The sequence below is a fragment of the Pipra filicauda genome, unplaced genomic scaffold, assembly GCF_003945595.2.
Source record: "Pipra filicauda isolate LSUMZ 115617 unplaced genomic scaffold, ASM394559v2 scaffold186_size1760508_pilon, whole genome shotgun sequence".
Taxonomy (NCBI): Eukaryota; Metazoa; Chordata; class Aves; order Passeriformes; family Pipridae; genus Pipra; species Pipra filicauda.
The window spans coordinates 1,655,131-1,678,620 of NW_024104294.1; the positions used below are offsets into that span (position 1 = coordinate 1,655,131).

A 23,490-nucleotide genomic window follows, 5' to 3' on the forward strand; every position below is an offset into this window, starting at 1 on the left:
CCAGGACTTTGGGGGATATTGATTCCTGCATATCTGCTACCTCAGCTGCTCTGCTGCAGCCTGACACTGAGGGCTTTCTTGACAACTTGTGCTGGGTTACACCTGGCTTTCCTCTGGTCGTTTCAGTCTTGGTTTAACCAGTGGAACTGATGATGTGTGGTAGAAGTGATATCAATTTAGCTTTCCTAACACCGTGGCTAGGGAGACTGCAAGCAAGTGGTTTTTATTTACAGAAAAACGTCTGATTATTGTAGCACATTTTTTTTCTGCCTCCTTTTCTATCAGAGATAAAATAGTTAACCCTCATTTTGATGTTTCCATTTGTCTTCCATGCCTCAAGTTCCTTTCATAGAAGGGAACTACTTTGATTTTTGCCAAATAAGTTATTGAAGTGCTTGTTACATGGTTGTTCTTACAATTTCTCTGGTGGTTATTTGGTTTGATGGGCTCTAATGGGTGTCCTTTCTAGTACTCTCTTTATTGCCATCAGGACTTGCCTTTTTTTTCCCAGTATCTGATATTTTTTTGATGAACAGTCTTGACATCTGTGCGTCTCTTACATTATAAAATACAGATTTCTTAGTGAAAAGTGATTTCTTTTAGATGTAATGCGGGAAGTGTTTTGGTTAACATAGGGTAAATAGTTCGAATAGTGCTTTCTGAAGTCAACAGCCAGAATTCCCACCTTAATTGTTTCTTCCAGTGAAGTTGATGTGGTGGAGGGCTGCTGTTGAGCTCATGAGCTCTGGGTACGTAGAGAAAAGCAAATCTTGGTAGTGCTGTTGGACTGAAACCCAGGAATGATAGATGGACACTTCTGCAAGTTTATTTCACTTAGTGAAAGGCTAGGTCTTAAGTTAAATTGAATTAGAATCCTCTTCAAGTTGTAAAGTTACTGCGTTGTCCTTGAAACAGAAAGACATCGTGCCCACCTGCAAAGGGCTGGTGTCAGAGAAATATTATCCTGAGGGGTGGTGTGGCTGCAGCTGGCACACAGTGTATTTATTGTCCTGGGGCCATGGAATACCAATTACATGTCTTGGCATGCAAGGATATTTGCAGAGGCATTAAATGTTGACCTGCCACATGCTGTTTATTTCAGATAAAGAAGCGCTCCCCTTTCATTTTGAAAGATAAACCTTGTAGAGAAACACAGGCTTGGATGGGAGAAAAAAGTGATTTGTTTGATTTGAAGGTGTAATGTTCCATGTAAAGTAAATAGTCATAGATGAGTGATCACATCCTGGTCTTTAAAGTTGGGGTGGAGTAGGGTAGGGGGATTTTTACTGTTAGCTTCAGCATGGGAATGATTGTGGTAAAGTTGACCGATAACAAAAAACTCACTTGTAAAGTCCTGACACACAGGGTCTGGGTATGGGAGGAAAAGCAGTGAATTTGGGAATTGGTGCTGTTCATGTATGCTAAGATGTGCTTTCTTTCTGTTTCTTCAATGGAACGTGGAACTGGCGACTTTAGAAATGGAAAAGGTTTGTTGCTAGCAGTAGTCTCGAAGTGTCTTACTGAGCAAGGCTTATGTGGGCATGTGCCCGTCTGGAAACAGCTACTGTGTTGAGCTGCACTTTGAGAGCTCCCATGGTGGCCAGCTAGCTGCATCCAAGTGAGATCATGCTACAAGAGCCCAAGGCTGGCCTGGGGCATGCAGACACCCCATGCAGATGAGGTCTCCTTTGTGTCCATTATTGGTAACATGGAAAATTCAGCAGGCTGTGGGATTTTGTAAAGGAGAAGTGCTGTTCCCACCAGCTGAGAGAGCTTGGTCCTGTTACAGAGTTCATAAACATGCTGTCCCTCTGAGCAAGTAAGCCACCAAGCAAGGAACAGTATGTGGTGTTCTCCACCATGGCATGCCTTGATAATTATTTTATCCTGTCCTAAGAGTTTAAACTGTCCTTCCATCTTGGTGCACCTGCAAAGGACCCTGCAGTAGCCTGTTTCTCCCTTAGCCAGCAGGGTCAGGGACTGGTACTGCTGACCCAGGTCGATGGTTAGAGCCTGTGGCTTTGCAGAGGGAGAAGACACACTTTTTGGTGTTCACTGCTCTCTTGGCAATGTTGGAGTGAGGGGTGATACATGTGTCAAAAATGGAGGTTGTCCCTCTGTGGCTGCCAGTCTCTGAACAAGTAGGCTAAGGAGGACTGTCCCTTTGACAGTCATCACCTATCAGAGCAGCATGGCTGTACTGTAAACACTCTTCAGTGGATCTCTCTTCCTCTCTTGGTATGTCAGTGTTGAAGCTCTCCTTGCATGTGTGTGTTTGTGTCTGCTTCTGGTCTGGGCCTGAGCACAAGAGCAAACAGAGGCTCCCTTCCTGGGAAAGCTGTGTCTCAGCCCTGTGGGTGCTGCTGGCACCTGTGATGCTTCTCACTGCAGCCATAACTGTTGGCACATCCTCAGGGCACAGGTTGCCTAGTTCAGGTGCCCTGGATTTGTCATACTGGTTAATGTCAGGTGGTTTATTAAAGCTGATTTCAGACTGTGCCCTGGTGTGTGCTGGTCCTGGGCCAGAGCTGTGCAGGCACCTGGGATGGTGGGAGCTGGAGGTGGGAAGCCACAGTAGTGTGGGTCACCTCTTGCCTTGGTTCTTGATGGCTCATGGTGACTGTGGTTCTGCAGGTGCCTGGTGGAACCTTTGCAGGGAGTGAAAGCAAAGCTGCTGCCTCGTAATTAGGGCAGCAAAAACCAACACAGGATCTAAAAACAGGGGGAATAAAGGGCTGACACAGCTAGAAATGAAGGCTTCTACCTTATATTAAATACCAGTGTTTGTTGACATGTAAAACCAAAATGAAGCACACACTTAAACTTTCCCCCGTGCCTCCCCCCAAAATCTGGCTCTCCTCTTCTCCTGGAGGATTTTTTTCAGCTGTGACAGCAGCATATTTTCTCTGGCACATGCAGAAATTTTAAATGCAGGCAGGACTAATGGAATGATTTATTTGATTATGAGTGACTTGTATAGCTCCTTAACGCATCGTCTGAAATTTAACCATGTTTCTCACTTAAAATTATTTTTTCCCCTTTCCCTTTTCCCTTCTCTATGTAAAATTTCCTCATTCTTCACTTTTTTTTTGTTCTATTTGTTGGCATTGGAAATACTTAAATGTATGGCTCAACAGATGTTTTATTTTCACAGCACAGTGATGTTTTGGAAAAAAAACACACCAAAAAGCAAGCCTTCCTTCCCTGCTTATATATTTACAAAATCGTGATACACACAGTTGAATTAACTGGCTGGGCTAAATAAGGTATCAGAGAGATCTGAAACTCTGCTGTAGAGGGACAGGTCTGAAACTCTGCTCCAGAGGGACAGACCTTTAGCTTGGACAAATGCATCCTCACCTGTCATCTGGTGTGTCAAGCATGTGGAAAGTATAGGTTCTTCATCTGCAAAATGGCATGATTGTAATTTGTTTAATACTGTAAAAGATCTTGATGTATATATTTTTCCCCGGGACAGGAATAGGGAATTTTGAGGTTACTTTTTTAATTCAGATTTTTTTCTCTTCTTCAGTTTCTTTGAGTATGTTATTTTATTTTGAACAGATCAATTCCTGCCCTATACCTCCATGTCTTTCCTCTTTTCCACACACTTTTCTGGAAACTAATTCAGCCTCTGCTACCAGCCACTGCTCTTTTCAGAGGTACTTTACAGAGGGTGCTGGATGAAGGAAAGGGTTAGCACTGAGAATGTACAAAAACAATGTAAAGGTGTAGTTGAAGTATAGAATGTTCATATAGGAGAGCATAAAAACATTAAAAAATACACCAGCAAAAGCTAGGGGCAAAACTTTCTTCTTGTTCAGGCATGGCACAGTTGTGGGTACAGATGGAAATGCATAAATGAAGGAAATCTGGAAAGAAATGTAAGTGCTCTAAGTTTAAATATGAAATCATTATCACGTTATCTAAAAAAAGGTTGAGGAACAACTTGCTAAAGTAAAAAGCTTTTGTGCATAGATCAGACACATGGAAACTGCATGTAAATGATGCTGATGTATGAATGGCAGGACCAAGGAGAGGTGCAGTAGACCAGGTAGATGTGATTGCTGCATATGCCCATCCCCAGGGGTATCTCAAATCATTGCTTAAATTAAAGGTTTTATTGGACGTGATCGCATTTCAGAAAGACTCTGGTGGGATTCATTACTTCAGACCAGTAATCATAATAACTAACACCTGTAAAATATTTTAAGAATTAATGAAGAGGTCTCATCTGTTTGCAGAAGTTGCATTTCAAATCTATCTGCCTGTTTCCTCTTCTCTCATTTTCAGAAGTTGGTGAGCATGGAGAGAGGGAAGCGTTGAATTTTCAAGGTTTTGGTGTGATTGCTCACCAAGAGCCTCAGTAAAAAACAACTATAAGCTGTTGTGGGATGAGAAAGTCCCTGTCCTTGCTTCGTGACTGCCTTAGAAGGTTGGAAAGCAAGTGGTCAGTTTTCACAACATCACAGAAGTCCCCAAGAGATTTTCTCTGAGATCCCCACTGTTGAGCAGTGGTAATGGATCTGCAGAGGAAAGGAGGGAAGGGTAGGAATACAGGTTTGGCTGATTTTGTCTCCTTGAGACTGCTGGGACCGGGCAAAACACGGAGCAGCTGCAGAGGGGTCTTGATCCTGGGTGGCTGGGCAGCACAGCAGCAAAGGAAGCCTGTGCCAGCAGGGATAAGATAATGCTCTTTAGTTGTGTTTACTCCTCCCCTCTATCCTGCACCAGGGACAACTCTGCGAGTCACTGCTGCTTGCAAAATATCCTGAAGTCATTGCCGACAGCGACAGCATAGAGACCAGGGCTCAGGAGTGGTCAGGAAGGGAAATGGAAGGGGAGGAAGTTTCCAAGGGAGAACAAAGCAGCCCTGTTGTTGTGTTGTGGCTGGACCATGTGGTCCAGAGAGCATGTCCAGCAGGGGTGTCCCGGTGTCCCTGCCTTGAGAGATGGTCACGTCCTGCTAGTTCTGCTGGGGAAGTTGACCGAGAGAGTCCAAGGTATGGAAAAACTGCTGTTCAAGGAGGGATTGGAACAAGTGGGATTCAGTCTGAAAAAGCCACGAGTGGGCAATGGAGGGTGTTAGCAGAGGTGGTGCAACCATGAAGGATGTGTGGAAAATGAAGGCAGGAGTTTCCCGTCAGTGGGATTGGGTTTTCTGGTGTGAGGTAGAGAGAGGAGGGGTTGTGTCTGCACTTTGTGCCATTGCAGAGGTCATTGCCTCGGGCTGTTTGGGAAATATGAGTGCTTTCAAGAACTAATTAAACAAATGTGCAGAGGATGGGCATTGGTACAGCTGATGACACAACTTTTGGGAAGCCGAGCGCATTTACTGGAAGAGAAATATATTCATACCTTTGTTCCATAGTCGTGGTTTCTCTGTGTGTCTGCTGTTGGACACAATAGGAGATAGGTAAGGCTTGATAAACCTTTTGTTTATGAGATAAAGACAGTTCTGTTAGCATTTTTAAGGTAAATCTGCTGTGAAATGGCGATTGCCGAGTGTTCTCTGCTGTGACATTGCTGCATCAGGCTCTGGGTTTCAGAAAGGCAGCAATTTGTTTAAGGTTTTTTATAGGTTTGGGGAATTTTTTTTGTCCTTTCTTTCCTTCTACTCATAGCTGACACTTTGTGCTTTGTGTAGGTGATAAGCTTCCATCACCTCCACAAAAGCACCTTTGTACTGACTGCTGCCACACACAACTGCACACAAGTGGCTTATCTAAAGGTGTGGAAAGAGAGCACCACTTGTGGGGTATCCTGCTTTGTCTGGAAGAGCAGGTGCCTTCCCTCTCCACAGAAGACGTTTAGTGGTGGAATGCTTGAAAGGCTTATCTAAAGGTGTGGAAAGAGAGCACCACTTGTGGGGTATCCTGCTTTGTCTGGAAGAGCAGGTGCCTTCCCTCTCCACAGAAGATGTTTAGTGGTGGAATGCTTGAAAGGGACCTGACGTTAGAGCACTGCTTGTGCCAATAAAATAAAACCATATCATGTGAAGTAGTAGTAATAATTAAACTGAATCCACGGGGAACAGAAGGAAATGTTGTGGCTCTGCTGTGTACTTGCTTGCAGAACCTCCTTTGCCAGCTTGCAAATCAAAGCAAACAATGTGTCAAAGTTCACGTTGCAGCAGCACACAGTCATCAGAGGCAGGGATCATCCTGTACAGAGTGACTCAAAGGTGAGCTTTCCAGGTTCCTCTGTGTGGCCCAGGAAGGAGAGGAGATATTGGGACTTGGGCATCCTGTCCTGTGCAGCCGCGGGAGGAGTGTCCCAGCAGGAACTTGCAGTGAGCTGTGAGGTTGTTTCACTGCGATGAACCTGCCACCTTTCTAGATGATTCTAATGTAGGAAGCCAAAGCTGATGGTTGCTGAGTTGTGCCTGCTGTCACCTCCACCTGGAAACCCGTCGAGAGAGGTTTGTGAAGTCCAAAGCAGGGCAGAGCCGTGGAGCAGAGAGCTCCACTCTGCAGGGTGGTAGGCACCTGAGCACCTCCTACAGTGTTGATGCTCTGTCCTGCCTGCACAGAAGCTCTGGGTTGAGTTTCCTGGAAGCCTTACCAAATACAGGCTGGGGGCTGCATGAGGGAGGCATCTCAGGGTCTTGTACTAAGCTGACACTGGGCAGCTCTATTTCCGTGTGTGTCTCATTGGGAAACGTTGCTGTGTGCATGTAGTTTGCCTGCAGAGCCTCTGACAGCATGAGGGTGATTCAGTGGTGCTTTCCCTATTAGCCAATGGCTTTTGCAGTCCCTGCCTTTGGGTGCCTTCTGTTCTGGATGGCACCGGGCAGACCCCGAGTGAGCTGGCCCTCCAGGGTCCCCAGCTGTGGAGGGCATGGCAGGAGGCGGGAGGCAGGGCTGAGAGTGTCTTGCAGAGCCCATGGCAGGAGAGGAACTGGAGGTAGAACAATGTTTGCTTTTTCATTGTGGAGTGCTCTATAAAAAAAAAATTTGAGTTCCTTAATAAAGTTAAAATATAAATAGTCAGCATTAGGATGCTTTAATAATTTAGTATTTAGTCTGTGAAGGGTAGTGTTTGTAATTTAGCTTATGTGGCATTGTACTGACTCGAGTTCCTGCAAAAGCAAGCTACTTCTTATTTTCTGTAATACTGTGAAATCTTCCTTTCTCTTGCTGCATTTCCTTGGTAGTAAAGTCTAAAATAGATTTATCTATTTTGTGAAGACTTATGGATTAAGATACATGTTATAAAGCAACTTTCATACGTCTTGCTCCAGAAAAGCAGGGTCTTCTCTGCAAGAGTGCATGAATTGCTCAAAAATAGGCAGTAGAATGTTCCTCTGGGAAGAGTTAGCTTTATCTTTCTTTTCCCCTGTTCACTGCATTAATCAAGTTATTTCCTTCAGTGTATTGTGGGTGTATCCACTGCTCAGAGTCTTTTCCATGGGAGAAGGCTGTTGGTCTGGTTGGGACCATAGAGCAGGCAGTCTGTGAACTGGTTCCTGCTTTAGCTGAGAGCAGAATGTCCATTCTGAGTGGACGGAAAGGCTTATGTGGTGTTAATGTGTTTGCTGCTGGCCCTTCCAGGCCTTGGTAAGAGCTTTTTTTGGGACCACAGGGCTTATCTGAGGAAACACTTGCTGACTCCTAGAAATTTGAGGCTCTTCCTTAACAGGTTTTCTTTTTTTCCTCTTTTTCTGCAGGTGTTTCTTGAACTCTTCAGTGCACCACAGAACTGTTGTGTTTTGGGATATTCTGCTTAAGCCTTCAGAAGAAAATCTGCCAAGAGCCAAAAATGACTTGAGTTGGAGAGCTGATGCTTTTTCCACGGGTACTGTGGTGGTAGCTCAGTAACATCTCAACAGCACGGTGTAGCACTGTTTGCTTTCAGCAGGTTGCTCAGTGAGGAAGTTGCCGCCCTTGCCTCTCTGGGATGGCAGTGGTGACCTGCACGTGTTTGTCTCCTGAGGACCTTGTGCCTCTGTGCTACTCCCATGTTTTTGGATGCATGCTGGAGGCAGCCACGTCGGGAAATGAGCACCTGCTCTCCTGCCTTCTCTGGTCCTGTGTGCTGCTCACGAGGTGTTTATGCCTCAGCATGTTTCGTACACCCACCCCTTGTGCTGCCTGGGTTGAGCTACCTTTTGGGCAGTCCTCCTGTTGGATTTCCCCTTTTATGGTGGGAGCTGGAGGTGTTTGCTAGAGTGAGGCAACACAGAAGAGGAAAGGCAGTGCTGTACAACAGAGTCTGGTTCTGCTTCCTCCAGAAGTAACTTTGCTGGAGTAATGTTTATCAAAGCGCGTTTATGAGCCCAAACATGCCTCAAACCTTACTGGGGCTTCATTGGCTCCCATCAGCTGTTTAGTAAGGTTTGATGTTGGGAAGTGCACTCAGCCCACCAGAGGTTTGCAGCAGTTCCCTGCGAAGTTACCAAATGAGTCAGTACCAGGCCGGTGAAGCTCCTGGGGCTCATGAACTCACAGACTTTTTTTTTTTCCCCAGTTATATGCTTTATTATGTGTTTATTAGCATTCAAGCTTATGGTCGAGTAAAAAACTCATTTCTGGAAATTCATTTGGTGTAATTTGGATATTGATTGGCAGGGATGAAAGATGAAGGAAGGCAAAGTGCAGACTTACCCCATTGCTAGTATAATACTGGTGGTGTTAACGTTGGCTGTCACTTGTGGTAGGGAATAGACAACAGGTTTGAGTGGCAGTGGCCTCAGATCACCATTACGTAGCATGTGATGGCTGATAGCCAGCTCAGGTCTTTCTTTTTGGTGTTTGAGGTGGTGGACTTTGAAATGAGATCTTTAAACAGCTTGAAATTTTAGAATTACTATGTTGTCCCTCTCCCCTCCTGTTGCTTGCACACTGATATTTATGACTTTATATATATGCAGCCCTGACTGAGCTGCGTTCCTTTTTGCAGGACCAGCTTCCAGTGGACCATTTGGATGCACCATACACTATGGTTCACATCAATGTGTTGAAAAAATTAATGTGTGTTCTTGTGGTGATACTGGTAGCACTGACAGTTTGCCTGTGGAGAGAGACAAGAAGAAGCTACTACAATCCTTTCAAGATTGAGAACGATGATTTGCAGGGTCACAGGAGTTCAGAAAAATGGAACACTGTTAAATCACAAGGCCTCTTCCGTGAAGCAGCCAGCGAGTTGGGTCAGGTATCCAAAACATGGCTTGGTACCCAAAACAAACCAAAAGGCAGCATCTCTGAAACAGTGGAAAAGTCCAAGAAAGCAGCAGCCTCTGTGAAGGTATGGGATAAGGACAGTTCATCCAAAAATCTCATACCCAGGCTGCAGAAGGTCAGAAAAAACTACCTGGCCATGAACAAGTACAATGTGACTTACAGTGGGAAGAGGAACACTGCTAAACTCAGCCCGGAGAAGCTGCTGTGCCAGCTGCGGGACAGGGTCAACGTGACCATGATACAGGGGTCAGATGGTCCTTTTGGTACCTCTGAATGGCAGCAATACCTACCAGGGAAGAGCCTCAGTGAAACAGTGGGCCACCTGGGTCGCTGTGCTGTCGTGTCCTCAGCTGGGTCTCTGAAATCATCTCATCTGGGACAAGAGATAGGTTGGTATCTTTCTGTTAGCATAAAGCCAAATATCGTTGTTTTATAACTTATGCTGAATAGAAGTAAGCTACTGTCATGCTCTTACCAATAAATCTCTGTTGTGGTCAAAAGATGTTTAGAATAAGTTGAAATATTGTCCTTCAACTTCTTCTAAAGTCAATTAACATTTCAGCCTAGGAGATGGGAATAATAGGTAGTTCTGTTCTAGCTAGTCCTTTCAATTTTCATGATTGTGTTGGCATGACTAGAGGATAGCACTAGTACTGGATTACCAGAGAGAGGTCTTGGTTCCACAAGTGTTAAGTTTTTTGAGAAGATTTGGAGTGGGTTGAGTAATGCTCATTGAACAGTCAATGGTCAGAAAAACTTTCATCGAGAAAAATTTTGTCAGAGAAGAAATAAAAGAAAACACCAAAGGGGAAAAAAAACCACTGGACACAGCCCTGAGCAGTGTGTGTTGAGCAGAGGGGCTGGGTACAGACAGTCTTCAGAGGTCACTTCCAGCCTCAAGGATGCTATAATTCTGCTCAAGGCTTTACAAAGGTGACACTACTGTATTCTGAGCCATAAGACAGTGGCTGAATTTGAATGGCCCAGAAGACTTTACAGGGCTTTGTTTTATCTCTTTAGGCAAAGTTTGGTGACGCTTTGCAGTCTTATCTGATCATATTTATCTGAAGTTAATGCATTAATAAATGCTGAATCATTGGTCTTGTACTGTGGATTGTAAAGAAGCATGTTTTGATACCAAAGCATTTTGAGTCTTTACAAAAGCAACATGAAGGGGAAACCAGGTCTTCAGCCTTCACCTTGGGGTATTGTGCCTGCAGTTCCCTAAGCTTGCTTCGTTATTTTTTGTTTGAAGCTCAGTTAGGATTCTCACTTTGCAGAACTGTAGCTTCGCTGAAGGAGAAGTTTTAAAGCCTGGGAGTTTTCTCTCAAGTGGAAATTGTTTTCAGGCTTTGGTGTATTCGTAAGTTTTCTGTTGAATCAGATTCTTTTGGCCTGCACTAAGCTGCAAGTAGCCTTCATCTTCTGAAACAAGTAGGTGGGTAGATTTTAAAGCATTTTTCACGGACAACTTGGCAATCATAGTCTCTGGGTGCTCATGCGAGAGACAGTGTTTTGTTCTGGTACTTGCTCAGAAGTTCTCCCTCAAACTTGTCTGTGCTCCAAAGAGCAGGTGGAAAGGAGCTAGAGGGAGGCTGGACAGCTGGAAGTGTGTTAAAATGCTATTAAAAATGCAATGAAAAATAGCATTGCCTCCTGGTTCAGGTTGCAGGTGGGAGTTGGTTGATGTAATTGTTTCTGCCCGCGTTTGAGGCTATGCGAGTCAAGGCGTAGGAAGCCAATTCTGACTTTTCCTTTGAGTACCAGTCTTGGCTTTTTTGGGTGCCTCTTGGAGCTAAAGGTTTGCTCAGAAGTGACTTTCTGTTGAACACCCTCCCCAGCACAGCTGGCTTGTGTCCAAAGGTGTCTCTGTTAGGCTCCAGGATACTGATAAAACTGCTTGCTCCCCTGTGGGGAGACCCTCTGAGGATGTGAGTGTGATGTTTATGGAGTGTTGAGGCGCAGTCAATACAGTGCTGGATTCAGTGCCAGAGCAGCCAAGTGCTCTGGCTGTGGCACAGCTCAGCGGACGTCAGACATGCAAAGCCATTTCATTGTTCCTACAGCCTGTCCCTGAGCCTGTCTCAGAGCTGAAGCACTGGCTTGTTCCAGATCACAAGGAATGGATGCTGGGGAGGTCACTGAGTAGTGCTTGAGGCAAATCCATTAACCCTTGCTGGTGTTCCTGCCTTGTGTTCCTCGCGCCTGGGTCACCTTTGTGCTTGGTCGTCTCTGCAAGGGCTTCTGCAGAGTTTGGGGCACTTGCAGCTTTGAGCTGGGCAGGGTGAATGTTAAGGATTCAGGAGCATTCCGAGTATTTATGTAAGGTTTTTTCACAGTTTTGGCTGGATTTATTTCCATGTAGGAAAAGTCATGGGTTTGTTGGAGGAAGTTGTCAAAAAGGTACTAAATCTTACAGGCTTAAAATTAAGCATTTGCGTAGATGAGCACAATGGATTGCTGAGTTATTATTCCAGGAAATATGTGTTCTGTGTAAGCACATTAAGATATCAAATGAGCAATTAGTCACTGTAAGGAAGGCTGGCAGAGCAGAACAGGGAGAAGCTTGTAAACAACTGGCTTGTGTCTTACTGGGCTCTTGGTGTTACTGAAGGTTATAGGATGCTACTGAAAAATCTGATATGAGAGATACCAAGTGTAGCACAACCACCTGGAGACAGCCAGCTACTCTGCCTGAGCTGTCACCAAACACCCTTTTAAAATGTGAACTCGGGGCAGAATAATGCTTAGTGTCTGGCTGAAGTTATAGGGGGAGATTATAACCCGTATTGAATTGATGCAAGGTAGGACATGGAGTTATGGGTCTGTCGTGGTAACTACAGAGGCACTTCTCAGCATGGATATGTTTTTTTCCTGAAACATCACCTTTCACAGTTTTGGGTGTTGCTTTGGAAGGGCTCTTAAAGATCCACTTCTTGAGAATAAAGAAGCTGAGAAACTAGTCTTTGCTGACAGTAATTGCTGATCCTCCAGCATTGCTTATGAAAACACCCCTGTTTTCAAGAAAATGATCTCAAAAAGACCTGGTTCTGGACCAGGCGAGCCCTTCTGCCCTGCCTGGGAACTAGGCAATTCCCCAGGGACCCTGACTGCAGGTGCTGTGAGCTGTGGTCATGTGGCCTCAGTGTGAAGGCAGGGGAGTTGGTCCTGCTTCTCTAATGTGAAAGATTTCCTATCCAAATCCAGCCACGAGGCATGGAGAAGTCAGGGTGATGGGCAGGAGCACCCTCCATGCCACAGCAGCCTGGCTCCGTGGCGTTACAGCAGCTGTGCCAAGGCAGAGGAGGGTGCTGAAGGAATGCTGTGCTATCTTAAGAGATGATACCAGCAGAGGAGAATGCAGTGAATCCCAAGGCGTGTAACAAGCTATGCCTGTTTAAATGCACAGCAGAGGATTTATTTCTGTAAAGTGGGAGGTGTGCTGGCAGGCTAAGGTCAGCTTCGCTTTCCACTGTGGCTATTATACAGATTTCTTGGGCCGGTCAACCTCCAGTCTGCAAGAGAGGTTGCTGGCTTGCCATTCATTACTTTCCATTTCCTTAGTATGCAGCCAGCCGCGTGATAAATTAATTGTCTGTCTCCTGGTAAAGTGGAAGGAAGCAGAGGGAGGGAGATACTGTACTCCTCCATGCAGAGCAAATGCTGGAATTGTGCTCTCAGCCTGCCAGTGGGTTGTAGTTTTAAAAAGTGGGGATTTTTAAAGTATATTGATCATGAAGTTTGAGCCACAGCTTCCTCCAAAGAATCTGGCTCGCTACTTCCAGTTGTTACAGGGAAAGCCAGATTGTATTAGAAGTACAGGTGCATAACATGTTATGTGTCTCTGTCACTCAAAAACCAGTTGCTAGCTCACAGGTTTTCACTGTGTTTCGCTTTCAGACAGCCACGATGCTGTCTTGCGGTTCAATGGGGCTCCCATCAAGGGCTTTCAAGATGACGTGGGGCAGAAGACAACAATCCGTCTTGTCAATTCCCAGGTGAGTCTGAACAACATGTGCCCAATGGGCCAAGCACGGCAGAGCTGCATTGTCTGGGAGATGAGCAGCAGGCTGAACTAGCAGCATCCAGGGGACTTCTGGGCTCATCTGCTGCTGGGAGGTCTTTAAAAAGAAGTTGGGGGAACAGGGCCATCCCTCTGATTTTGCGTGGCCCTAGCAGAAAGCTGTAAGATGGGAATATTTCCCCTTGGAATGGGGGACAGTTGGTAAATCTGAGGTGACTGGAGTGACCCTAGCTCATGCTAGGGAACCTGTAGTATCCTGCTTGCAATTTACAGCAGGCACAAGGTAATTTGGGGTTTGTCTTGGCTTGGAGCCTCTGTGTTAGCACAGGAAGGCCAGCTGCAAGCTGCTGCTCTGCCTTCAGAGCAAGGGGCAGGAGCAGCACCACAGCTCACCTAATGCAGCTCAGCAGAGAGAGGTCTGCCGAGAGAGGAGTTGTGCTTGCCCCAGAGATGGGTATGAAGAATGAAGGGAGTTTATTTGGCTTTTAATAAAATAACAGTGTTTCTTTACTGCCTAGCAATGCCACAGATTCTGTAGGTAACACATTAACCAGTGCTGCTAAATGGCTGAAGACATTTGGCAGAGGACACACCTTTAAAGCTGTAGTCTGTGCACAGCCAAGAGAGGGATGGGCTCTGGTGGGTGAGTCAGAGGGTCCGGGATCTCACTGCAGAGCATGGCAGAAAATGCTTTAAATGCAAGGCATTGCTTATGGAGTTACATTTTCCCTGCGGCGCGGGCCCGGCTGGCCCCGGGCACGTGCGCGGCGGCGCAGCCCGGCCCCAGGCGCTGGGGCCCGGCCCCGGGCGCGGAAAGGGGCGAGAGAATGGGAGCTTCGCCTGTGCAGACAGTGCCATCGTGGGAGATGAGAGGGGAGCCCCGGAACACAGAGAAGAGAAGGACAACTCTAAACCTGGGCAGATGGAGCTCGTCAGCCCTGTAAGGCCATCCATCTAAGAGAAGGTCACCCTAAAAAAACCTATGTCCTGAGGACCTCGCTACCACCATCCAAGCTCACTCGGCCCCGGCAGATGAACCTTAGGATTAAAGGGTGGGCTCAGTTCAGCACACACTGTGTCTCACCTAAAAAATCCATTGCGCAGACTCGAAGGCCTTACCCGCATTTGCAAAGCCCTGTATCTCCAGCGCGCTTGTAACAAATGTGGGTAGAGACCTTTCCCAAATCTTCGTTCGCAAAGACTGGCCATGATGATGACATTTTCCCTGGCTCTGTGAGAGCTCTTTCTAGGTATGAGGCTGTCCCTCTCCTGGTTGCCTTTGGCTGTCAGTAGGCTGTGAAGCAGACTCCCCGGGGTTAGGAGCGTGTCTAGCGGTGAATTGGCCCGTTCACGAGCAGAGGGAGACCCTTGCTGCTCTAGGTACATCTCAGTGTGTTTGCACCCTTCTTCCATACAGCTGTTACCCTTCATGTTTGCCCATTTTGGGGGGAGAAATTTTCAGGTGTAGACATGCAGAGGGAAAACAAAGTCACAGTAGTGTGTGTTGGTGAGGTAATGGAATGAGGCAGTAAAATGCCAAACAGGCATTGGTAAAAGACCTGCTGTGGCGCTGCAGCACCTCCTCACCCTGCAAGAGGAGGAGGAGGTTCTAGGCACATGAAGACTGAGGGGCTGGGAGAGGGAGAGATGAGGGGCTTAAACATAGCTTTTGTAATCCAGAACCAAAAAGGCAGGTTTTTTTTTCCTTACCCCAAAGGTAAGATTTTTAGGCTGGAAGTTTTCTCATCTGCTTCTGTGTGAGGAGTCCATGGGAGCTGCTGTGTAATGAGGTTTGAAGTTTCTCAAAACAGCAGCAGGAGCTTGGCCATCTGTTCCAAAGGCAAGACATGCAGCTGGTGTGTTTGCTTAGTTCATTTTGTGTGTCTTTTTTGTTCTTGCTTCTCTTGTGAATGCTGTTGCCACCTCTTTCTGCTCTTGGATCTTGCTTCTCCACTTCCTGGTGTGCTCTGTGCTGCTGCTTGCTGCATCTTGATGCCCTTGTGTTAACATCCCCAGTTAGATGTGGGACAGTTTGTCCTTCCTGAACCAGTCGGGTTTAGAAGACATATCTGACTGCTCACATCCTCCTTATGCCCTGTTTGACATCTCTTTTTTTTTTTTTATCTTTCCTTTCTGTGCGTATTTTTATACGAATGTCAGATAGGTGTTATCACTTAAGCAACTTTCCCTAGAGGTTGTGGTCATTGCCAAGCTGACAGTGATAAGAAGAGAAAACATGTACATGACCTGTGGGATATCAGAATTATCAGCACAGGGAGGAGGGGATCTGTGTGGTTGTACAGCTTAATATGACTCTTCATGTGCAGTCTCTTACTTTTGTAGTTATAGCCATGGCATTATAGTATTTCTGTTCTCCATGTGGATCAGCCTGCAGTCATGGGTGACATTCCCTCTGAGTGGAGGCACCAGCTTAGAAAAATTCAGTTACAGGGAGAACAATATTGTTGCAGTTTTTAGAGGCGAAAGTTAACGCAAAATGCAGCGTAGATCTGGCTGCTGACCAGGGCAAAAGATATGAGTAGTGCAGGAGCCTCTCATCTGGGCTTTATGAACTGAGCATCTCTAATTGCAGTCCCTGTTATCTTCAGGGATCACCGAATTGAAAGCCTGATTTTCTGATGTGTTTATTCGCACTTTTAGTGCTGTTCAGTGCTGTTCTAGTCTTGGTGACATCATTTAAACCTTCTTGTGAGTGGGGTTGCCTGATCACATTCTGTTTTCAGCTTACTGGGCCTTGCCCAGAGCTCCTGCAGGCATCACATAGTGGCTGGAGATGCTGTAGTTTGTTCTTGTTCTGGGATTGGCTTTTCTTATGTTATTTCTTGGCCTTTCTGGGAAAAGGGATGAGATTGTGGCTTGGCTGCTTTTATTTTGGCTCTTACTATCGATCAATCCTTTCCCAAAATGAAGGAAATGGGATTTCCTGAATCTAATCTGTCAGAACTAGCCTGTATGGAGTAGCATCCCCTTGGCATGCATGGCCAGGGGCCCTAAGTTGCTTAGTAATTATTTTAGGGTATTTTTCTGTAATTTGCATTACATATCTGAGGGTGGATGGTTATAACAGTAGAGTGGGGTATCTTTTACATCTGTGCGGATAGGGAAAGGTTAATAGATTTGATACCGACAGGAGGGGGAGACAGTTGCGATCCCCAGATCTGAGGATAAGCTTGTAGGTCCACAAGTTTGGTAGTTGTTTTAAATAAAGAATTTATTCAACACTGCCTTGCTTTTTTTCTTAGACCTTGACTGGTTCATCAGCGGTGCTGCCTTTCATGACTTGTTTTCCTGCAGTCTTACACAAGGCATCGATTTGCCCTGGGAAAGCAGCACATCTTGCAAAAACAAGGGCTGAAGTGTGTGCGAGGGGAGTGCCAATGTCACTGCGGAGGACACAGCTCTTTCCTGCAGAGCTGACCGAGGACCAGAGTTCCTCGTTCCTCCCAGTTCTTGTTTACAGTTCTCCTGGGCTGACTTCTCGCTGTCATAGAGAGCACTCTCTTCTTTGGCTGCCTGTGCTGTTACTGGCACTAATGGGTCTGCAGGGAGGAAGAGAAAGGATAGAACACATCGGTGGAATGGGGGAAGATTGTGATGGGAAAGGGGATCGTGTTTAGATTACAGGACATTGACTGTGGAAGCCGGAAAGAAGGAAATCATTGTGATATCGTCAATAAAATGTACCAAGAGAGTAGGGGCTGTATTAGCAAGATACTGCTTAAACTGTGAACTGGCTGAAGAACAAATTAACTAGGAAATCAGTAGATCAGCTAACTAATTAGGATCAAAAATCCGGGCAAGACAAGTAAATAATGTAGCAATTTAAATGAATTTAACTACTTAGAAAGAATTGGTCACTATCAGTATTAAACACAACAAATAGGCACTAAAGTATCTGGGGAACCAGATTCCCCCAGCAAACGGGTTAAGTGACCAAGAGTTAACAAGTAGTGCCAAGACCCAGCCATGGGGCGTGAGGAAGGACACAGCAAACAGCTTGTGGCTGTGGAGGTGCTCTCCACCTGGTTTCTTATCCCTTTGCTTTTGTGCCTATCGCAGCTCGCTCTGTGTCTCTGCCAGCTCACATGGCTTTGCTTGGCTGACCCTCGCTTTCTCTGATGCTCAGTCTCTCAAACCCTCCTTTCGTGGGTGCTGCATCAGAGAAGTTCCTGAAAAATTTCTAGCCTTTAAATAGAAACAATGAAATGAAAATGAAGTGTCCGTGTTCCTTGCCCTGGCACTGTCCCGTTGCAGTGCTCCATCCCGCTCGTACCCAGCTGAGGGGATGGCTGGTACCAACCTCTGTGCCCCTCCTTGCCTCTGGTGTCCACAGGCTGCAGGCAGATGTTCACACCTGCAGCATTGCAGGCTCCAGCTCACAAGCAGCCTAGATATTTTAGCTGCTGTAAGGAAAGGAAGCCGGGCAGCACACGTGGTCAAGGCCAAGCTTTAATCCTGCAGAGTTATGAACAGATGCGAGGAAACCCTTTTTGCTTTTGAAATAAATCATATCTGGGCTAGCTGGAGTGTCCTTTTGCTCTGGTTACGGGGACAGCCAGGCAGGCTGCTGGGGCAGCCAGGATGCTCAAGGACTAATTGGCTGGCTCATAATTAGGTCTGTGGAGAAAATCAGGACAAATGGAAGCTGATTTCTATGATTATGATTTATGATTACAGTGTTTACAAGCTGTGCCTGTACAGATGATGGCTTTGGGTGGGAAGGACAGGAGATGAATTGTTTAATTCTGATTGTTTGCTTTGTGCTGCAGACCTGGGTTACCCTCAGGTGTACCAAACAGTTGTTGTGTCTAGAGTATAGAGAGAACTTCTCTGTTTGAAGATTGCCTTCTCATTGCTGCTCTCAGAAGATTCAAACCTCCTTTGCCTAAGTTGGACTCCCCTGCTCTGGAGAAGCATAGAGAGCTTGGTGTGAGGCTGGGTTGGACAGGGGTGCCATGGTCTCTCATCTCCTCCACTGGTGGTCTCACAGCTGAGCCCTGGCTGTTGGAGTTCCTGCTGCTCAGAAGAAACCACCCACCTGCAGGCCTTTTTTTTTTTTTTTTTTCTGCACACAGTGGGGAATGCTCAGTAACCAACAGTGGCATGGCTGTGACTGTTTTCAGGTGTCTTTTACTGCTTGGCTGCCCACTCATTCTGACAACATACTGTATATCATTGCGTTTGTTGTTGTTATTCAAGCTTGTCACTGTTGAAGAGAAGCAGTTCCTGAGGGAAGCGCTATATAACACTGGAATTTTAATTGTCTGGGATCCAGCACCTTATCATGCAGAAATTCATGAGGTAAGGCTGAGTTTTCTGTAAATAAAATCAGATTCATATGCTTTGAAGTGCCTCGGTTAACCCACTTCCTGCTAACATGGGCAGTCACTCCTTTGAAGGCCATTGTTTTTTACCTCTTTATTATTGTGGATGTATCTGTGTGTACTTCTGAGAACACCCCATGCATGAGTGCTCCTATGAAAACACTTGCCTGTTCCTGATCCCTGTGAAGGGCATCAGGCCAAGTGTAACAGGTCACCACCTCTACTTTCCCATGGACTGATGCCACAGGGAAGAGATCACTGGTAGCTGCAGCAATTAGAGGATGATCTGTTCTTTCTGACAGTTACTCTAAGATTTGCTGCTGGTTGATGCTTGGATATTTCGAGCACCAGTGAGACATGAGATATGCTTGATGCGTTATGAATGGATTAGGAAACCCTCTGAAGATCTTAGCAAATGTCTCCTCTCTGTGTCAGCAAGGCTGTCATGAGTGGGTGTTGCAATCCCTCTAGCACTCACTTTTGATTTTGAGTACAAAAGAGCATTATTTGATAAGTGATGAGCTTTGGAGACTCATGGTCAAAGCAGGTAGAAGTGAACAGTCCATTCTTTACTCTTATTTAGAGCTCTATCTGTAACTGAAAGGTCTTTGCCTTCCTTTCTCTGGACTGCATTTCCTATTTTGTCACTGATGTTTATTCCTGTGTCTAGTCTCATGGCTCCAGGTGGCATAAGGGGGTATGTACAGCATGTTTAAGAGTCAGTAAAACCAGCATGGGATATTTGTAGCGTAGGAAAAAAAAATCTCAAAATGATTTAGAAAAACCCCATAAACCATTCCTAAGTGTTTTTACTGAAAGGAGAAGATTTAGGACGCAAATCAGCTCTGCCTGGTTTGGGAGGCTGTGCTGAGAACACTTGCCTGCAGAATAGGATGCTTTGTACTGCAACACTGAGAAGGATTGGGGTCTGTAACATTTAAGGCAGAGTTCTCAATATCATCTGCTATTGGGAGGTACAGAAGGAAATTATACAAGATGCTGATCTCATTTAATGGTCCTTCACTGAGATTTGCGTTTTCCCTGCTCTGTTCACTGAGTCAAGTCACCACAGTGACCCAAGGGTTGCAGCTCAGGGTGTGCAGGTGTAGCAGGACCTTTTACCCAGCATCAGCAGGTTCACTCATCCTTGTTTCCTGTTGGTTACAGGAAAATGGGCCAGAAATAGTCTGACTTCTTGTTTCTGTTTTGCAGTGGTACAGAAAACCAGACTACAACTTTTTTGAAAGCTATAAGGCGTATCGTAGAACACATCCAGAGCAGCCCTTCTATATCCTGAATCCAAAAATGCAGTGGCAACTCTGGGACATTCTGCAGGAGAATTCCCTGGAGCATATTCAGCCTAATCCACCGTCATCAGGAATGCTTGGTAAGATAATCACCCTCTAAACTTCTGGTTCAGTTTGCAGGCAGGAACTCTCCAGGATGCCTTTTTACAAAGACAACTACAAATCTATGGTGCTTATCAGAGTTGTTTTTACAGTGTTTGTCTTATGCCAAAATTTAAGCTTCCTGTCTTTAAAGTAGCAGCGCAGTTGCACTACAGTAAGTGGTTTGCAGCACTCCTCTGAAACAGCAGTTACAAACATAGCCCAGTTCCACATGGAAACAGGAGGGCAGATCGCAACACTGGGATGATCTCTAGGATTTCTAGCTTCTGGTGCCAGAGCAGTTCCCACGGGGTGTGAGAGGAAGGATATGGTTCCTGCAGGCTCAGATCTTGTCAGGCAAGTAACTCTGGTTACTGCAGATGAATTCTGAGTGCTAGCCTGTTCATCCTTTCCATATATTATATATATATATATATATTTATATAAAAATGACTTACTGAGGGGCTGGGGATGGTCAGACTAAACAGTTGCCCTGAAAAGTTCAGTGATGTTCCCCCTTATGCAGCATGCTAACTTCTTGCTTGTCAGCATGCTAAATTCTGCCTCTCAGCGAAGGAGCTCATTTTACATTCTGCTGTTGCAAAGGTTTTCCTACTTAGTGGAAAGCAGATCTCATGACCAGATGAATAAAAAGGAGTGAACCTCTGGGAAAGCTCACGTGTATTTGAAATCACACAAGACCTATAGTCTTGTTTGCCATAGAATGTCCAACTGCTGTGCTTCCACCCTTCGTCTGCTCCTGTCTCTGCTCCCATCACTGCTGGGGCAGAGGCACCTTTCTGTCTCCATGTAAACAGAGTCACTTCATATTTTTGCCAGGTCCAGCAGCTATTAAATGATTGCTGGGATATGTGCAGAATGTGTAACAGCATAACTGATGACTTCAGCAACAAAATTGTTAGCAGGCACCAGGCCACATCGGACAGCAATTTCTCTGTGGCTTAACTTGGGGCCAAGTTACCTGCTTTGTAAAGCAAATCACCTCACCAAATTCGGGGGCATAGATGAGTTCTAGTTTCCAACTCTAGCTTCTCTGAAAGGTCTAAGTGTGATTGAAAGTTGTAATTTGAAAAAGTGGTTGAAAATGTGTTTAAAATGTGCCTTAGGTAAATGAGTGGTTTCACATACGGGTTCTTTTAATGTCTTGCAATCCATGTTCCTCTGATTGTGCAGAGTCCTTGATATCTCAGATACTGTGTGAATTTCTGTGATGTTGTACACTGTTTGTGATTCCCTGGTATATTCTTGCACTTAGAAGAAAAGTAGCCAGCAACTATGGCTTACGTCTGATCTGGCCGAAAAGTCTTCAGGCTGTGCCCAGTGTGATGTCCTCGAGTAGTTCCTGTGCCTGTCAGAAGACACAGGAGGGCAGCACCGCTCTGCTGCGGGGACCCTGAGGAGCAGAGGCTGCTGAGGTCTCCCTGAGCATATCCCAGCACCAGTCCCATTCATATTCCCTGCATTCACTGGAGGCAGGTGGGGAAAAGACGAAAATCTCATCCCTGCTTATTCAAGCAGCTAAGTGTAGTGCATGCTTGGCAGACACCCAAGTTTCCATGAAGGTCATTGAGAATGGTAGCACTCTTAAAAATTGGCCTTTTAGCAGGTCTGTCGCTGTAAACAATCCGCTGTGATCACATCGATCACACACTTCGCAAGGGAGAGCTTCAGAAGACATCCCTGATCTGGCCAGATTTGTTTGCTCCCCCTCTACTCTGAATGTCCCAAAAGGAAGCCCTTCCCCTGGGAGCTGGATGCTCCTTGCTGCCTGCCTGTCTTGCTCGAGTGTTTAATTGGTTCTCTGGGCTGATGTGGGCTGTCTCCCTTCCATCCTTCCCCAGGCATTGTGATCATGATGACACTCTGTGATGAGGTGGACGTGTACGAATTCCTCCCTTCCAAGCGGCAGACGGACATTTGCCACTATTACCAGAAGTTTCATGACCACGCCTGCACCATGGGAGCTTACCACCCTCTGCTCTTCGAGAAGAACCTGGTGAAGCACATGAACCAGGGCACAGACGAGGACATCTATACTCATGGGAAAGCCACCCTGCCCGGCTTCCGAAAAGCGCGTTGCTAATGGATTGGTGTTTAGTTTTCCTTGACTGTCAAAGCACTTTTTAAATCAGGGTTGTCAGATTTGTTAGGTCTAAGCACTGGTGTGTTTTGACAGCTCTTCCATGTAGCAGCGCTTGCTCTTAGGACTTCGTTGACCAGCTCTGTGAGGTGGTGTTAACTCACTGTGGTACATCCACACCATATCTGCATGAGTCACTGCAATAAATTCACTCCCAGTGGAGCCAGGCTCATGCAGTGGGTGGATACCTCTGTCTGCCTCTCAGCCCATGATGGTGTGGGGGAGGTGCAGGAGAGGCTTTCTGAGCAGAGATTGCACAAGTTGGGATCAAATGGTGAATACAGTTTGGTTTGCTTAAAAAGGGTTATGACAGCCAAAAACCTGGTCCATTGGGAAACAAGAGAAATAATTTAAAATTTGTTCCCATAGTCCTAGGAGCTCTTCAGAGCAGGACTGATCTATGGAAATGCTGTCAAGCTGTGTACTGATAAGCTAAATTCCTTGTCCAAAATATTTCATTTTATAAATAGTTTGTAAAATTACCTTGACAACTTCCTTCTGAATTGTAAGACTTCTAAAACCACTCAGGTGACATTTTTGACCAAGGAAGAGGGAGGCAATTCACAATTCAGTGATTCTTGCAAGACTTTTAAATCTTGTTACTTTTTTAAAAATAATTTAAAATAAATTTTAGTGAACATTTACTTCTCCAGTACAGTGTTGGGCTTGGTACAGAAGAACCCTTATTTCAGAAATGTTTTGGGGAAGATGCTCCAAGGCACACATGGGAGAGCTCACTGGAAGTCAGTACCTCTTTCCAGCTGTCTGCTGCTCTACCTTTGCAATTGTTGGCAAATTACTTCCTGTCCCCAGTAACAAATACCACAGAGCTGCTTCTAGATGAGTTCCAGTCTTCTGCAAGCTACCAGAAGGAATCTCTCGGCTGCTGTGTGCTTTTCTGAGTAGGTGGGGAGCAGATTTACTGCTTCCATGCTTCATGAGGTGTGAGGAGGGAGAGTGTGCTCTGCTTCTCATGCTGAAACAGGCAGAACTGAGAAGGGCAGCTTTTTCCTGCTCCAGGGGACTCCTGTGGCAGCATGATGGAAGTAGTAGCTGTGCAATCTCTTGTATGCTGGTGAGAACACCTTCCCTGTCTCCTGTACTGGTGTGTTTCATCAGGTCTGTAAAGAAAGCTTTTTCTTCTCCTGTTTTGAATAAATCCTGTGAAGTCATTGGCCTGTTTTTGCCTTGGTGAAACCGGTGTAAATATCTTTGCTCCATGACCCTGGGGATTTGCACCAGTCTTGCACCAGTGCAGGCAGAGCTGGGAGGGAGCTGCTCCCCTACTCATTCCAATGAGCCCGTGGCTCTTGCCCTGCTGGTGAGAGGGCCACTGCAGAGCTGTTCCTTCAGCTCAGAGCCTGGCTCTCTGCACCCCCATCTCTTGGGA

The 23,490-nt window shown here is 45.9% G+C and overlaps 1 protein-coding gene across 2 annotated transcripts in view; it reads left to right on the forward strand.

The window, feature by feature from the left end:
• Positions 1-23,272, forward strand: part of ST6GAL1 (ST6 beta-galactoside alpha-2,6-sialyltransferase 1) — a 41,338-nt gene extending 18,066 nt beyond the window's left edge. For both annotated transcript variants that reach the window (XM_039380142.1, XM_039380141.1), the window contains 6 exons: positions 7,670-7,797; positions 8,902-9,571; positions 13,083-13,180; positions 18,427-18,528; positions 19,764-19,938; positions 21,802-23,272. In XM_039380142.1, the coding sequence (XP_039236076.1) occupies positions 7,783-7,797; positions 8,902-9,571; positions 13,083-13,180; positions 18,427-18,528; positions 19,764-19,938; positions 21,802-22,043 (1,302 nt within the window). In that variant the 5' untranslated portion in view covers positions 7,670-7,782 and the 3' untranslated portion in view covers positions 22,044-23,272. The remainder of the gene's footprint in view (positions 1-7,669; positions 7,798-8,901; positions 9,572-13,082; positions 13,181-18,426; positions 18,529-19,763; positions 19,939-21,801) is intronic.
• The last annotated feature ends 218 nt before the right edge of the window (positions 23,273-23,490 follow it).